General features: G+C 48.6%; 5 protein-coding genes and 1 non-coding gene across 6 annotated transcripts; 4 read left to right on the plus strand and 2 right to left on the minus strand.

Annotated features, from left to right (window-relative positions):
* Nucleotides 1–121: 121 nt before the first annotated feature.
* GGS22DRAFT_198051 (uncharacterized protein) lies at nt 122–1,730 on the plus strand (the record flags this gene model as incomplete). Its single annotated transcript, XM_047966078.1, has 1 exon — nt 122–1,730. Exon 1 carries the CDS (start codon nt 402–404, stop codon nt 1,728–1,730), a length of 1,329 nt encoding a protein of 442 aa, XP_047822068.1. The 5' UTR covers nt 122–401.
* Nucleotides 1,731–2,193: 463 nt separating this feature from the next.
* On the plus strand, nt 2,194–2,297 carry GGS22DRAFT_t25. The gene has a single exon. It is a non-coding gene; the product is annotated as a tRNA-Ser (tRNA).
* Nucleotides 2,298–2,616: 319 nt separating this feature from the next.
* On the minus strand, nt 2,617–3,846 carry GGS22DRAFT_95042 (putative short chain dehydrogenase/ reductase). Its single transcript, XM_047968504.1, has one exon. The coding sequence runs from the start codon at nt 3,543–3,545 to the stop codon at nt 2,763–2,765; it is 783 nt and encodes a 260-aa protein (XP_047822069.1). The 5' UTR covers nt 3,546–3,846; the 3' UTR covers nt 2,617–2,762.
* Nucleotides 3,847–4,534: 688 nt separating this feature from the next.
* On the plus strand, nt 4,535–9,394 carry GGS22DRAFT_95044 (uncharacterized protein). Its single transcript, XM_047968505.1, has 11 exons — nt 4,535–5,055; nt 5,110–5,235; nt 5,284–5,388; nt 5,483–6,466; nt 6,522–7,137; nt 7,190–7,297; nt 7,357–7,694; nt 7,747–7,807; nt 7,859–8,493; nt 8,551–8,898; nt 8,960–9,394. Exons 1-11 carry the CDS (start codon nt 4,650–4,652, stop codon nt 9,238–9,240), a joined length of 4,008 nt encoding a protein of 1,335 aa, XP_047822070.1. The 5' UTR covers nt 4,535–4,649; the 3' UTR covers nt 9,241–9,394.
* Nucleotides 9,395–9,485: 91 nt separating this feature from the next.
* GGS22DRAFT_185616 (ADP-ribosylation factor family protein) lies at nt 9,486–10,031 on the minus strand (the record flags this gene model as incomplete). The annotated part of the gene is made up of 1 exon (XM_047964344.1): nt 9,486–10,031. One exon carries the CDS (start codon nt 10,029–10,031, stop codon nt 9,486–9,488), a length of 546 nt encoding a protein of 181 aa, XP_047822071.1.
* Nucleotides 10,032–11,138: 1,107 nt separating this feature from the next.
* Nucleotides 11,139–14,232, plus strand: GGS22DRAFT_155388 (glycoside hydrolase family 74 protein). Its single transcript, XM_047960205.1, has 3 exons — nt 11,139–12,135; nt 12,186–12,972; nt 13,026–14,232. The coding sequence occupies exons 1-3, from the start codon at nt 11,822–11,824 to the stop codon at nt 14,154–14,156; spliced, it is 2,232 nt and encodes a 743-aa protein (XP_047822072.1). The 5' UTR covers nt 11,139–11,821; the 3' UTR covers nt 14,157–14,232.
* Nucleotides 14,233–15,208: the final 976 nt, after the last annotated feature.

Here is a 15,208-nt window from a genome sequence, read left to right on the forward strand (position 1 = left end):
GTCTTACTTCGGATTCTCGGCGTGTGAGATTCTGCTGACTGTCATGGCGTAAGTGAGGACCTTGATGGATAACCCAATTATTATGTAATTACTAATTAATACAGGAAAATGGTGATGGATCTGACGTTCTTGGTAGAAGCCCCCACATGCCACATGGCGCTAGAAATTCCCGACAAGCAACTATCAAATGCTATGCTACCTCGTCTAAGCACGCGTACCGTTCTTCATTCCGAGCTTACTATTAGCCTGTCAACCTGTACGACCGAAACACACGAAATGCCTCTTGGAGCCACTAGAGGAGATCGATACCAGGGTCCCGGCTTCGGACGTACACGAATCCTACGCTCTATTCGCTAGGCGAATTATCCTATAGGACGTCGGCTACGTGCTGTCATTGCATAATGACGAAACCTGGGCTTAGCGGGTCCCGAGACCGCGGACTGGGAGACGAGCATGCGAGGTACAAACGAACGCGTGGGGGAGACGATGGGGGCGAAAGAGGTGGGAAACGTCTCAGGAGAGAATATGATGGTGATGAATATGATCGCGAAGAGCGTGGATCGAGAAGGAGATCTGTATCGTCGCCGGACGAGGCGCGAGAGACGAGGCGTCGGAGCCGCGACAGGTATCAGCATCGACATTTCGAAGACGACCACACATCACAATTGAAATCCAAATCGACCAATTCGTCACATAGAGAAAGAAGAGAGCCAAGCCATCCAAATCGCGCTGCTGAACATTCACCTTCGACGTCCTCGACCCGACACCATCACCACTCCCACCATCACCATCATCATCACCGACACCGTCACCCTTCGAAGAACCCCAGCCACACCCCAAACGAACTGCCTTTCGGCGCACGACCTCTAGTCCGCTCCGATCTCGACGCGTTTAAACCGCTTTTCGCACAATACATCGAAGTACAAAAGAACAAAGATGCCGCAGCGATGGACGAACGCGAGATCAGAGGTCGCTGGAAGAGCTTCATCGGCAAGTGGAACCGCGGCGAACTAGCCGAGGGTTGGTACCGTGCCGAGACGCTCGACTCGGCCAGGGAGGACGGTTTCGGCGCTGCTATACAAACACATACCACAACAGAGCAGGAAAAGCGCGGTATCAATATCGACAAGTCCCCATCTCCAGCAGCCTCGTTGTGCGGACAGAGTCCAAGTCACACACGCGAAGACCACTCCGACAACTCCGAGTCCGAGTCCGACTCCTACGGACCTACCCTCCCCCAATCCTCCTCTACCGCCACAACCACAAAACACGGCCCCGACGTCCCAAGCCTACAAGACCTCTCCCTGCGCCGCGAAACCGCCGCAGAGGAACAGCAGCAACGCATAGCGGATCTCCGGGCCGAACGCAAGCACGACCGGAAACAGCAGCGGGAAAGACTCGAGGAGCTCGCGCCTCGCGCGGAACCGGGGACGCGGGAGCGGAAGCTGGAGAAGAAGCGCGAGGTCGGGGATAAGATGCGCGGGTTCCGGGAGCGGTCTCCCGGGGGGGAAGTAGGTGAGGCGGAGCTGATGGGGGGAGGGGACGGGGTTGCGGAATATAAGAGGATGAGGAAGGAGGGGGAGAGACGGAGGACGGAGCGAGAGGTTAGGAGGGAGGAGGAGGAGAGGGCTAGGGAGGCGGAGAGGGAGGAGCGGAGAAGGGTTTGGAGGGTTAGGGAGGAAGGGGTGCTGGAGGGGTTGAGGAGGATTGCTAGGGAGAGGTTTGGGTAGGGGGGTGAAGAAGTTGAGGAGGGGGAGAGGGGGAGGGGGAGTGGGAGTGGGAGTGAGAGGCTCTTTGGTTGTGGATGTGTGTAAGAGGGGGGTGGTGTGTGTAATAGTAGGTACCTATGGAGTGTCCGGGGGTTGAATGGGTGGTATGAAGCATACGCTGCGCTGGTATTATGAGACTAGAGGAACTCGTATACAATATTACCTAGGTAGTTATCTATTATTGGCCTGGAATTGGTTTTCCCCTGGAGTTATATCAAAGCTACCTATACCATCCCATTTTGAATACTGAATAATAGTCTCGTAGTTTGATATTCTACAAAGTCAAAGTTGGGGCATAGGGTCACAGGCAGGGAAAAGGGGGACACCTTCCCCACTCTATTACGTATAACCAATCGGGTCAGCCAATGAAATCTTGGTAGTATATAGAAGCATTTACCGAACAAAATTTTCAACGCACTATCAAGGCGCAGTGGCAGAGTGGTCTAATGCGTGTGACTAGAATTTCTAGAATATCTTATAGATTATCACATCCCTTCGGGGGCGTCTGTTCGAATCAGGCCTGCGTCGGTACAATTTACTTTTTTCTAGTGTCCTCTTCGATACTATTTTTTATCTTTCCCTTCTTTTTCCTAATTTATTTTTTAAAATCGAATTTTTCCCGGTGCCATTGAACCTAATGCGCCCATATCAAGGGACAATTCCGAAAAAAGTCAAAAGGAAAGTGAAGCTTAAAAGCTAGCCATCGTCAGCCAACCCAAGTATGTTGGTGGTGTTTCCTTCTCACTGCAACACACAATTCTCTCGCCTTCTTTGCCTAATCGATCAATTGATCCCCTTATTCTTCCATTGAACTTTCATTTGGAAGAATTGCAGGTACTAGCTAAGAGATGACCCCTGCAAATCGTCGAGTAAGTGGAGCTAACTTGGAAAAAGGGGGTTCCATGAAAAGTTCGAGTATTTGGCTAACACAATCCGAACCTAGTCCGATCAAATACCTATATAATCTCACGTAAGAATGTGCATGTCGGCCACCTAGTCAAAGCTCATATTCTCCGCCGGCTGCACCAAGACTCCGCCATTCGTGCTCACACAGCTACCCGTGTTATTCGAGTCCTTCATCAAGTAGATATACGCCTCCGCGACCTCCTCCGGAGACCCGATCTTGCCTAGCAGCGCCGACTTCGCCATGTACGCGACTATCTTCTCGCGCGCCTCGCCCTCCCCGAATATTTCCGTGTCCGTGGCTCCGGGGCTTACAAGGTTCGCGCGCACGGGAGCCAGGTCCAACGCTAGCCCGCGCGTGACGCCGTATAGCGCCGCGGCCCACCCCGAGGCTACGGTCATGTTCTTCATGGGAAGCTCGGCGAGACGGCCGCTTGTGAAGATTAGGGATGAGGTGTAGTGCTGCTTGACGAAGCGCGCTGATAGCTTGGCGATTAGAAGCGGTACGACGTATCCGAACTGCACGCTGTTGCGCAGGTATTCGGCGGACACGCTGCTTACGGGACGCACGTCGAGCGATGCCGCGGTGTACACGATGTGGTCGAGAGCCTGCCCTGTCGCGGCAACGACGTCGGTGAAGAGCTTCTCGAGCTGCGACTCTGCGTCGTCGTTGGATACGTCTACGGTGTACCCCTTGATGCTAGCGCCCGGGGTAGAAGTGAGGAGCTTGGCTACGGCGCTGGAGACGCGGGTGGCGTTGGATGAGGCGATGGATACGTTGACGCCTTCGGCGGAGGCGAGCTTGGCTACGGCGAATCCGATGCCCGAGGAACCGCCGATGACGAGGATGTTTTGGTTCTTGATCGAAGGCATGATGACGACGACGAGTCGGGAAGGGATGGAGGAGGAGGTTTATTGGGGGTAAAAGTCAAGATAAAGGGGGTTTATGAAGTTTGGACTAATCGGTCAATTCAGTGAAAGGGCAATCGATGATGGAAGCGAATTCAGTGAGGAAAAAAGGGACATCATAGGCGATATATGTTGGATTTCACAGTTTTCGCATGGATCGCCATCGTAAACAACCCTCGATATTCCAGGTTGTACGCAGTGTTCACGGATTACTTCGAGCACCTATGCGGGGTCCGATCCCACCGACGGCAACGGGGATCTGGCCGAGTCTCACTATCCCGAGTGGGACTATCTTAAGTGACATCTCGGTAACGCCTGACGATCATGTCGATCCGATTTGGAGAATTGTCCCGGCTCCCGGCAGCTTGGGTTGTGGCCTCGGGGATGACGGGGTTAGTCGTCGATGGAGTTAAAGAAGTCGGAGTTAATGTCATTCCCTAAGTGGCGTCCGGACGTCCGAGTACTTGGTGGGCTAAGTACGAGGATCGGGGTGAGAACCTTCTCCTCCGACATATCCTGCTGATTAAGAAAGCGATGGTCATGAAACGTGACGACTCACGATACTATGCAGGCATATCGGACGTATCCGATGTCACCCACCTGCCATGTGTTAATCCCCAATTCGAACCGTCAGAATCAACCGACCACTGCCTCCACACCGACGAGTAATCTCTTTTTCCTAAAATATACGAAAAACTCTTGCACCGATATCTTTCACACACATCTACACACCTACTCTTTCTGTGAGTATAAGATGTGGGATGCCATTGGGCACGTCGGGCAGAATTATTGTCAGTTTCGGGGTTTCCAAGGTTACCTTAGCTGCACAAGATGCTAGACGATAAAATCAGCTTTCAGCTGTCGCCGATCATGGAAATCGATTGGTTCTCATTTGACTCGATGAAGCAGGCTGTTGCTCTTTACGTCGGTAAAGAATACACAAGCTTCTCGAAAAGGAGAGATTCTTGTCTACATATTTTCATATAGCCTCTTTGGACTTACTACTCCTCTAACCTCGAGTCTATCTACCGATGGGACATATTCTACGAATGTTATTATACGACGAAGATGAATACAGGGCCACCAAGCAACGCTTGTTTCACCTGCAAATCTACAGGCAAGCAAACTTATTCTTGCATCCAATGCAATAATCTTTCGTTCTGTAACGACTGTTGGTCTCAATGGGTTCTGCACTTACCCGGCGCCGTTGGTTACGATAATAGACCACACGAAAAGGCAAACGCGCAAGTCGTCCAACGGCTCCGCCAAATCCTCGAGCCCTCTAAAAACGAAAATGACCACGAACAAGAACTTCAAAGCGATGACGACACAACCTGGTTCGGAGTTGGTCGAGATTCGGCTAACCAGCCAGTCTTCCAAGATCATGGTCGCTTTGCGAATCTGATGAGCGAGAGCCAGACACAAGACCTTGGGAACCGATATCCCCAGCTTGTTTCTTTTATCGGACAGACAGGTAGAACTTATATATCCTGTATGATTATTGGTCATTAATTGTTAACGTCGCTAGGTGCTGGGAAGAGTACACTGATTAAGATGCTAATCGATCGACTTGATATGAGACTTAATGATCAGAGAACTCGATTTCCTTCCCCTGTCACGTCGTCCAGTAATGACCGAGTTCCTACTACGGGAGGTGAGTGTATCGCCCAACAAGTACTACAAAGCCACTAAAGGTGTTAAGATGTTCATTTATACGCCGATCCATCTTCTTATTACACAAAAGGGCCTGTGCTGTATGCAGACTGCGAAGGCCTCGATGGAGGAGAAGCTATTCCTAGGGGATTAAGTAAGTAATTTTGTACATTTATTGTATTCATCAAGAGCCACGTCTTTCGCACCCCCCTTGAATTATCTATCGGTACTAATATGAACCATTGTAGGACACCGAGCCAAGGAAAACGGAGATCCAAAACCCGAGACACCTGCTGGCAACGGATCTTCTCGAATGATGCGAGCGTCATACCAACCTTCTTCTAATCGTAACCATGCGCAACCTACCAATACCAATTCTATGCACATCGAGACGAAGAAGAAGATGCAGAAGAATCGACATAGTTCTCAAAGAGACATAACTTGGGCAGTAACTCCTGAAACCAAGAAACGAGAATATGCCGTGACTCAGCTATACCCTCGGTTACTATACACCTTTTCTGATGTCGTCGTGTTTGTGCTTAGGAACCCGAGGGCATTCGAATCAACAGTGTTGGAAAAGCTCTTACAGTGGGGATCATCATCGATTGATAAGTCCCTGAATCAGCCTGCTCTTCCACACGCCGTAATCGTCCTCAATGCAACTGAGAACGCCGACGAGAAAGAATGGGATATAGAGACCGCTACCAACCTGTTTCTAAACGACATTAAGGGCGCCGTCTTCCGCGAACCCCGTTTCTCTGAGCATGCACGTATGTGGCAGGATACTGGCCGGAAGATTAAATCTACCCGCGACCTCCTCGAATGCTACTACGCTTCAATCACTGTAGTCAGAATTCCATCACGCGGTAGGTATATGTTGATGGATGAACAGGCAGAAAAGCTTTTTGGTGTCATTAAGGGGAAATGCCAAGAGTCTCTGTTCACGAAGAAAAGAGTCCGCATGTTGGCAACAGCAGAAAAGCTCCAAAAATACCTGCAAGCCGCCTATGACCACTTTTCTAGAGACCTCAACACGCCGTTTGATTTCATCAAAGAGGCTTTGAAACACAACCCGATCCCACAGGATTTTGGTGGAAATATCTTGAATCTCGCCGTTGCAATCAAACAAAACTGTGACTCGCTTCAGGGGGACACGGAAAAGATATTCGACATGATGGCTCCTATGATATCATCCTGTATTATGCTTGATGCTGTCCGCCAGAACTTAATGGGTAAGTGAAATGCATCCTTGAGAACCCTTTCAACAGAGCACTAACCAATATGAAGGGACTACGATACAGCTTCTCAACGATGCTTATGTCGAATTTTGCCAGCTCGCCCTCCAGGAATTCTCAGACCTCTACACTCCCTGTACTTACAGGAGCTATAAGTACGGAAAATGTTGTAATGTCAAAGCAGGACATAACCCCAAAGGGCACCAGAATGAAAGTGGCAAGATCATCGGTTCTGGAGGCTACGAATCCAACTTCGACTACCACGAATATGCACCCAAATGGATAGACCGTATTTCAGCCAAACTGGAAGAGTTGCAATTCAAATTCATCGAACGAAGCTATAAGTTACTAGAGTACTCCGAGCACCATATTGCGGCTGATGTTCATAAAAAGACGATCAACGAATTCTACCGTTCTCTAGGAAACCCCGAGGATTTCAAAAGCCACACTGCATGCTTTTCTTGCCTTCGCGAACTTCCCGAACATGCCTTGCCTTGTGGCCACGTCCTATGTCTCCCATGCGTTAAGGCATACGGGACGAACGTGTCAAAAACCACGATAGAACTCCGGAATTGTCCTTTGCACGCACGGGACACGACCTGGGAATCGGTGTGGACTGTTTTGGTAAAGCCTGCATTTGCCGGTACTCGAGTACTCTGTTTAGATGGGTGAGTTACATGGGATTTATTTGGAAATTACGAAGTCTAACATTAATATTAGAGGCGGCATACGAGGTATCGTTGAGCTGCAGACCCTGAAAGCTATTGAAAGGATACTGGGGCCAAAACTTCCCATCCAATACTTTTTCGACCTAATCGTAGGCACAAGGTATGATTGAAACTTGGAATTCGTTAAATACCTAATAGGTGCATGCTAAATGTTCTTAGTACTGGTGGTATCATTGCTTTAGGACTGGGTGTGAACAATTGGACAGTGGACGAATGCATTCGCAATTTCAAGGACCTGTGCGGCCAAGCCTTCAAGCCCCGAGAGATGATCGGAATCCCCTTACTCCAAAATCTGGCTGTTCTAAATCACGGAAGCATGTATAAAACAAGACCGTTCGAAGCATTACTCAGGAAGACATTCACGGAGAAGCCTCTGTTTGGGGGTGCTAACGATCTAAGCGAGATGATCACGAAGGTAGCCATTACAACGACAAGTGAGATGAAACAGCATGCAGTAGTCCTCGCAAACTACAATCGACAGGGATCAACTGAATACGGTAAGAGATAATCATGAACTAGAATGATGATACTATCAGCTAAGACTTATAGACCTGCCTTACAGATTTGATAGGTTTACCGAACCGGAAAAGGAGTTCAAAATATGGGAGGCGTAAGTAGGTGAACGAACTGAACGTAAAAATCGCTAACATCATGTCAATAGAGCTCGTGCTACATCTGCTGCTCCCCCATTCTTCAAGACCTTCCAGAAACACGAAACGCGAAACACTTACATCGACGGCGCTCTCTACCACAACAACCCGGTATGGGTTGCTCATCATGAGAGGAAGCTCATTTGGCCAGACGTCTGTAATTCCCCTCCAGATATTCTGCTCTCAATCGGTACGGGGAAGAATACCTTAGAAATGGATGAACACTACCTACATTCGAGTCAGGCAAGACAATTCGATCTTCCTTCCCATTCAAAACCGAAGACTCGCAAAAGGACCTCACTACCCCATTCACTATTAAGCATAGCCACAAATCGATTCGACAACTTACTTGAATGCAACAAAATCTGGGACAACTACTTCGCAGAGACCTCGTCTTCGGACTATAGTAGGATCTCTAGCATGAATAAACGGCGGTTGATCCGCCTCAATCCGGACCTGCGCTTCAAAGTTCCACGATTAGATGCTGTCGAAGAGCTCGATCATATTGAAAAGGCTGCGATTGCAGATCTTAATAAAAACAAAGCGAAGGTTATAGAAGTTGCTCACAGGCTCATCGCCAGCACGTTCTTTTTCGAGAAAGATCCCAACTCAGTGAGACCTACAGATCACGGTTATGAATGCATTGGTTCGTATTTTCTTTCCTTTCGTCTAATCAGATGACTTCAAGGGCTAAGATTACCAGGGCGAATCCACTGTAGGTTTACCAACTCGTCGGCTGAAATGAAGGCCTTGGGAGGCTTCTTGAGGAATTGCCTTCAAGAACACTTCGAGCCTTTCTTCGTGGTGGAGGAAGATACGAGTTACCTAGGAGATGAAGTCAAGCACATCATCAGCGAGAAAAGCATCGAAGACATGTATGTCCGAGGTCGGTTCGACTTGCCAAATATCCAGGTACAAATGTCTAAAGAGCTTGCCGTTACAACCATCTCGCTGTCGCTGCAATCAGGAAATTATCCTCACACGGCAAACTCCTACCTTCCCATTAGTGGCTTTCCTCGAGAGCTTGTGATAGAAGACAACAAGGAAATAGGTAAGTTTAATTTCAGACTCAGTATTTGTTTGAAAGGATCGCAGCTAATTCTAATATGAAGTTTCGAAACCTCGTCCACGGCTATTTCAGCCCCGTCATAGTGGCGAGCACCGTGTACCCCATCGGTTCCATAGTCTCAAGTCTTCAAATAGCCTTCGGCACTTGTCTTCAAAGAAAAACCTACGGGAAGTATTCTCTGATAGTGGAATCTCAGGAGCCGATACAGAAAAGGCGCCAACTTCTCCTTCATTGGAAGTCCCATACGCACCAAATGACGTTCGCAGGTGGGTGCATGATCGTGCCAATTCCCCAGGGCAGTTTGTGTATGAGTTGGAAGCATAATATGGGTTATTATAAATAGAGTCATTCAATACCTAGGTACAGGTACCTAGTAGTATGTTTATGGCGAGTAGGTCATGTTTATAGTCGATCGTTCTAAGGTGATCTCATCTTGTATCTAACAGAAAATAAACAATCATCCATCAACATCATTAAACCTTCAACCAAAATAACCAAACCACTTAATTTCCCCCATGAATAAACACCAAGCGCCTCATTACAATGCATACGACCCCCATATTTCCATCTCATTTAATATTCGACGCAAGCCATCTGAGACCATTCCCATAACCCTGCCTCTCAACAATCGAACACATAAACAACTCAATAGGTCGAAACTTCACAGAATCCACACAAAGATGCCAACGGAGCTTATCCTCAGAAACCGCATCAGGGTGATCGATCTTATTCCCCAAAATCAAGAACGGCACATCTTTCAACTCCTCCACCATAAGGAGTCCCAACAACTCATCCCTAGCTTCGTCGAGACGCTCGACGTCCTTCGCGTCGACGATGAACACAATGCCGCCGACCTCGGGGAAGTAATCCCGCCAGAGCCGTCTGGCTTGCTGGTGGCCGCCTAGGTCGAATGTGGTGCAGCGGAGGTTGCCGATTACGAGTTCGGTTGATGTGGGGTGGATCGTTGGCTGTAGAGCGCCGAGGCGGTCTTGCTTAAGTCGTAGTAATAGTGTCGACTTGCCGGCGTTGTCGAGCCCGAGAAGAAGGATCCTGGCGTGTTTCCGGAAAAGGCCGATGTAGACCAATGCATTGTAGATTTTATCGGTGATCCACATGGTGACAATGTGAGGTAGGTAGTGAGATTTTTGCTTGGAAAAAGGGTGAGTTGGAAGAGAATAGGAGGTTTTAATAAACAAAGGGAAACAAATCAACACTTAGAGAGATTAAAGTATGTACATACCTATGGAGTCTATAAGCTTTTGTACATGGCTTGAGAGAAGCTTTGTGGCTATAACGTTAGAGACATCGTGAAACTCTAAGATTCAATTATAACCCAGGATGAACAACATTTGTGGTGACACTGTCAACTAGGTACCAAAGGAATTGCGGCAATGTTTAAAACCAAGTACCTACCTCGTTTCAGAGAACTAATTATTCTAAAGTTTATAGAGATAACTGTTTCGAGATAGCTTCCCCTATTTTACTGATGAAATTGATTATATAATATTGCTATGTCTAGTAAGCCTATCAAATATCTCTAAATGGACGTTTATATCGACTAACCTGCAGCTTATAAATATCAGAGAAGTTAAGAAAGTTAAGAGAATTAGTTAGCTAAGGTTAAAGACATGTTACTTAAAATGGATAAAAAAGAGACATTGATCGATGTGGGAGTTGAACCCACGCGGATTGCTTTACTGCGCAGTTGTCAATGGTAGAACTTGGCAGATCAGTAACCACTCAGCCATTCGATCCTCTTCCGTCATGGATTCCCAAACTGGCTCCATACGGGTAACAAGTTAAGTAACAAGTTGCTTGTTTCTATATAAATACCAAATACATTAGATCAAACGCATTGAAATATCATTACGTCATGTGCCATTGCTAGGAAGGCCCTTAATCCATAATTAGGAGAAAATCTTGTATAGTTAGTCTTTTTCTATATGAAACTTACCAAACCTCTTTGAATCAAGAAGGTCACGAAGATTTCAATTCATCGTGGATAGATATCAAAATTCGCTGATGGATAAGTTTGAAGCAGCCATAACTTTTCGGTGCTAACCCCCATGGAGTCAAGTTCACACTCCCGACTTCTAGAACACGAAGGAACTTCTCTGGAAAGACATCTCCGTGGGAAGAATTAAACAAAATCAATAGATCGAAGAGCTAGTCGCAAGAGTTCTCTTCCAAACCCGCAACCTCCAACACCGAAGAGAGAACGCCTGCACTAGCAACTATGCGGTCCAATCAAGCAGCAAACGCCTTCCTAAAAGAGCAACACATCAATTCATACCTTATAATAAAAAGGGGTTAGCATGCTCAAAATACGAACTGTCACGTAGGTAAATAGGTCGCCGGGCCATCGAGCCTATACCCGCGACCGGCTACCCGAGAGTTCGCCAGGGGTTCCCGGCCCCGGAAGCTAGTGCTCCCTACCGAATCGGGACGAACCAAGGAGCAAGGCGCGCATTCTATTCGCGGGAAAAATCGATCAGGAGATCGAGGGACCCCACTAATTTCCCCCATGAACCTCCGCTGTTCTGCGAAAGGGGAATCCAGCGCGAGACATTTGGCTGTGGGCCGTCCGTGTGCTGTGCGTTTTTACGTACGTGGTGGTGCCATTGATACCACCTGTCATCGCACCCTAGATTTAATGAAAGGGGGTTTGAGATGCCTCTAGACGGATGAAAACCCGGGAAAGCTCGCGTGATGTGACATCGGGGTTCATCTATACGTAGGTACAGATTGCGCGCAAATGAATATAAATCAACCATCTTGCATACCCGTGCGAAGTAATATGTGAGAGCCAACTTCGAGTGCGGAGCCGCCTTCAAGTTCTAAGGAGAAGGGACACCAATACCTACCTAGGTACCTACCCAAGATAACTACAAGTCTTGGCGCGACGATGAGGTTCCTCGCCTGGACCCAGTTATTTTCCGCGGCCGCTGAAGCCGCCTTAACGTGGCAGAACGTCAAAATCGGAGGCGGTGGCGGCTTTGTACCGGGAATCGTCTTCCATCCGACGACAAAGGGCGTAGCATATGCTCGGACGGATATCGGTGGTCTGTACCGTCTGAACTCGGACGATTCGTGGACGGCGATAACGGATGGTATCACGGACAATGATAATTGGCATAACTGGGGTGTCGATGCCCTTGCCCTCGACCCACAGGACGCGAATGTGGTGTACGCTGCTGTGGGCATGTATACAAATGATTGGTATGCCACAAAGCGATGCGTCTAACCTAGCGTCGCTAATACTATGTCAGGGACCCAAAACCCGGCTCTATAATTCGCAGCAGTGATAAAGGCGCCACATGGAAGACCACCGCCCTATCCTTCAAGGTTGGAGGTAATATGCCAGGAAGAGGAATGGGCGAACGTCTCGCCGTCGATCCAGCTAACTCCAAGATTTTGTACTTTGGTGCACGAAGCGGCAATGGGCTATGGAAGAGCACGGACTCCGGCGCAACATTTACTAAGGTATCCTCGTTTACAGCGGTCGGAACTTTCATCCCGGACCCCAAGGACGTCGGAGGATATAATGGCGATAAACAAGGACTAGCTTTCGTGACCTTCGACTCTACGGGTGGCACGGCAGATGGAGCCACTAAGAGGATCTTTGTAGGTACGGCTGACAACACGACCGCGAGCGTCTACGTATCCGAGGATGCGGGAGCGACTTGGAATCCAGTCAAGGGCCAGCCGGGCAAATATTTCCCACACAAGTGTGTTCTGCAACCTCAAGAGAAGGCCTTGTACCTTACGTATAGCGATGGCTCAGGTCCGTACGACGGAACTTTGGGTGCGGTATACCGATATGATCTCGCGACAAGTACTTGGAAGGACATCACGCCGGTCTCCGGTAGTGACCTGTACTTCGGTTTCGGGGGACTCGGTGTTGACATGAAAAAACCGGGGACGATTGTTATAGCGAGCTTGAATTCGTGGTGGCCTGACGCACAGATCTTTAGATCGACCGACTCGGGAGCAACATGGTCTAGAATATGGGGGTGGTCAAATTATCCAGAAATGAACCGGTACTACGGACAATCAGTAAGTGATTGGTTAAACAGCGTATGAATAACGGGACTAATGTCAGTTTATAGGCATCGAAAGCGCCATGGATAAAGACGGGCTTCCTTGATACCGATACGAAGGATCTTGGATGGATGATCGAGGCGTTGGTGATTAACCCCCTCGATAGTGACCACTGGCTCTACTCGACTGGCCTGACTATATTTGGTGGCCATGACTTGACTAAATGGGATTCTTCTCATAATGTAACAATTCAGTCTCTCGCAGATGGCATCGAAGAATTCGCAGTGCAAGATCTTGCCTCACCTCCCGGAGGAAGCGAGCTACTGGCTGCGGTAGGCGACGACAGCGGGTTTACCTTCAAAGACGCGGCTAGTTTGAAGGTTTCTCCTAACACGCCTTGGATGAACCCTATCTGGACGACATCCTCGAGCGTTGATTATGCTGGGACATCTGTGAAGAACATTATTCGCATTGGTAATTCTGCTCAGCAGGCTGCTGTCTCGAGTGACGGTGGTGTGACCTGGAGTAATTACTCAGGCGCGGCTACTACCTTGAGCGGCGGCACAGTAGCCTACTCCGCTAAGGGGGACACGGTGCTCTGGTCAACATCTTCTAGCGGCGTACAGCGTTCCCAGAACCAGGGCACTTTCTCGGCAGCGTCTAGTCTCCCCTCAAGCGCCGTAATCGCCTCAGACAAACAGAACAACACTGTTTTCTACGGCGGCTCAGCAGCTAGCTTCTATGTTAGTACCGACACTGGGACTTCGTTTGCCAAAGCCGGTTCCCTCGGTAGCGCCACTGCGGTCCGCGACATTGCGGCCCATCCAACCAAAGCGGGCGAAGTCTGGGTATCGACCGACGTAGGTATATTCCATTCAACAAACTATGGTTCTTCGTTCACTCAGCCATCGACCGCTCTGAAGAGCACGTACCAAGTCGCGCTCGGAAAAGGATCAGGAACGACATGGAATATATACGCGTTTGGCACGGGTTCTGCCGGCGCTAAACTATACGGCAGCGCGGACGATGGCGCAACTTGGACTGATATCCAGGGCAGTCAAGGGTTTGGCTCCATTGACAGTTGTAAGCTTGCCGGTAGTGGAAATACTGCCGGACAGGTGTATGTTGGGACAAACGGGCGCGGAGTGTTTTATGCATCTGGCACGATTAAGAAGAGGTCGTCGACCTTTAACGCGTAGTGTTCCTTTGAATTTACCTAGTTGGTATTGGAATCGAGAAAAGTATTTCTTCCTCTTGTTGAATTTGAAGGCTATGTGCGTCCAATCGGCTAATGACCTTGTTGGTTTTGCTTTTTCATGCGCCAAGGACCTTTTCTATGGTATCGGGACCATCTTGTAAGACCCCTCCATCTCTCCGCCACTCAACCAGTAAAGTCCGGTATTTAAGCACTGGATACCTACCTATACAAGCCACAAGAGAGTTGTCATCTCATAGGCTGAGTAGGTATGTACCTAGGTATGTATCCATACATCGTGAATCTATTTGTCGAAAGACAAAAGAAGTAAAATGGCTCTAGACTAAAAGAATTGTGTACATATCAAAAGTCCAATCAGCTCGACAATCTCATATCCCAGGCTTCTCCACAGTTATGACGATGCCGTCTCCTTGGCTCCTTCCATGCTTGCCCTGTCCTAGTTTCAGATGCAGCTGACAAGAACCGGTACATGGCAGGTACGTACTGCACCGCCATCTTTCAAGGTGGCAGCTGCGTGGTCGGTGAGGAATACATAAAGATAAGGCAAGGAAGGGCTCAAAGCCTAAATCCATCTCTTACCAAAGTTCTTCAGCGAAAGAAATAAGAAAAACCAGACATCCGAAGTTTGAGACATCAATCTCCCTGATCCGTATGTGGTTCCACTTCTAGTTGGGTACGATTGACTAAACTAAGACACAGTAGAATTACTCCGGATTCTACCTACGCAATCGAAAATGGCTTGCAGCTCGTCACATTCTCACCTCGTCAACAGAAACGGCCCTGGCAGCGCCGCGTCTTCGACTATCGTGAGCATCATCAAACCCGCCGAAGTGACTGGAGGAAAGACGAAGTGTATCGACTGTGGCGACTTCGAGTGTTGCTGCATCCCCTGCACGGTCATGTGAGATAGTGAAGAAGGTCGGCGATGGTGGTACATGAATGAACGATTGAATGAAGCGGATCTGTATTTGCGAATAAAGTTTTATTGTGGTCTGACAATGTACTCTGACAAGTAGAGACATTCATAGTCCAACA

This window comes from Annulohypoxylon maeteangense (assembly GCF_022496945.1).
Source record: "Annulohypoxylon maeteangense strain CBS 123835 unplaced genomic scaffold GGS22scaffold_3, whole genome shotgun sequence".
Classification (NCBI taxonomy): Eukaryota; Fungi; Ascomycota; class Sordariomycetes; order Xylariales; family Hypoxylaceae; genus Annulohypoxylon; species Annulohypoxylon maeteangense.

Coding starts and splice junctions, on each gene's coding strand:
- GGS22DRAFT_95042 (XM_047968504.1), bottom strand. CDS start 3,545: ATGCCTTCGATCAAGAACCAAAACATCCTCGTCATCGGCGGTTCCTCG.
- GGS22DRAFT_95044 (XM_047968505.1), top strand. CDS start 4,650: ATGAATACAGGGCCACCAAGCAACGCTTGTTTCACCTGCAAATCTACA. Junction 5,236..5,283: donor CCGAGTTCCTACTACGGGAG/GTGAGTGTATCG, acceptor AAAGGTGTTAAG/ATGTTCATTTATACGCCGAT. Junction 7,808..7,858: donor GAGTTCAAAATATGGGAGGC/GTAAGTAGGTGA, acceptor TCATGTCAATAG/AGCTCGTGCTACATCTGCTG.
- GGS22DRAFT_155388 (XM_047960205.1), top strand. CDS start 11,822: ATGAGGTTCCTCGCCTGGACCCAGTTATTTTCCGCGGCCGCTGAAGCC. Junction 12,136..12,185: donor GGCATGTATACAAATGATTG/GTATGCCACAAA, acceptor ATACTATGTCAG/GGACCCAAAACCCGGCTCTA. Junction 12,973..13,025: donor ACCGGTACTACGGACAATCA/GTAAGTGATTGG, acceptor GTCAGTTTATAG/GCATCGAAAGCGCCATGGAT.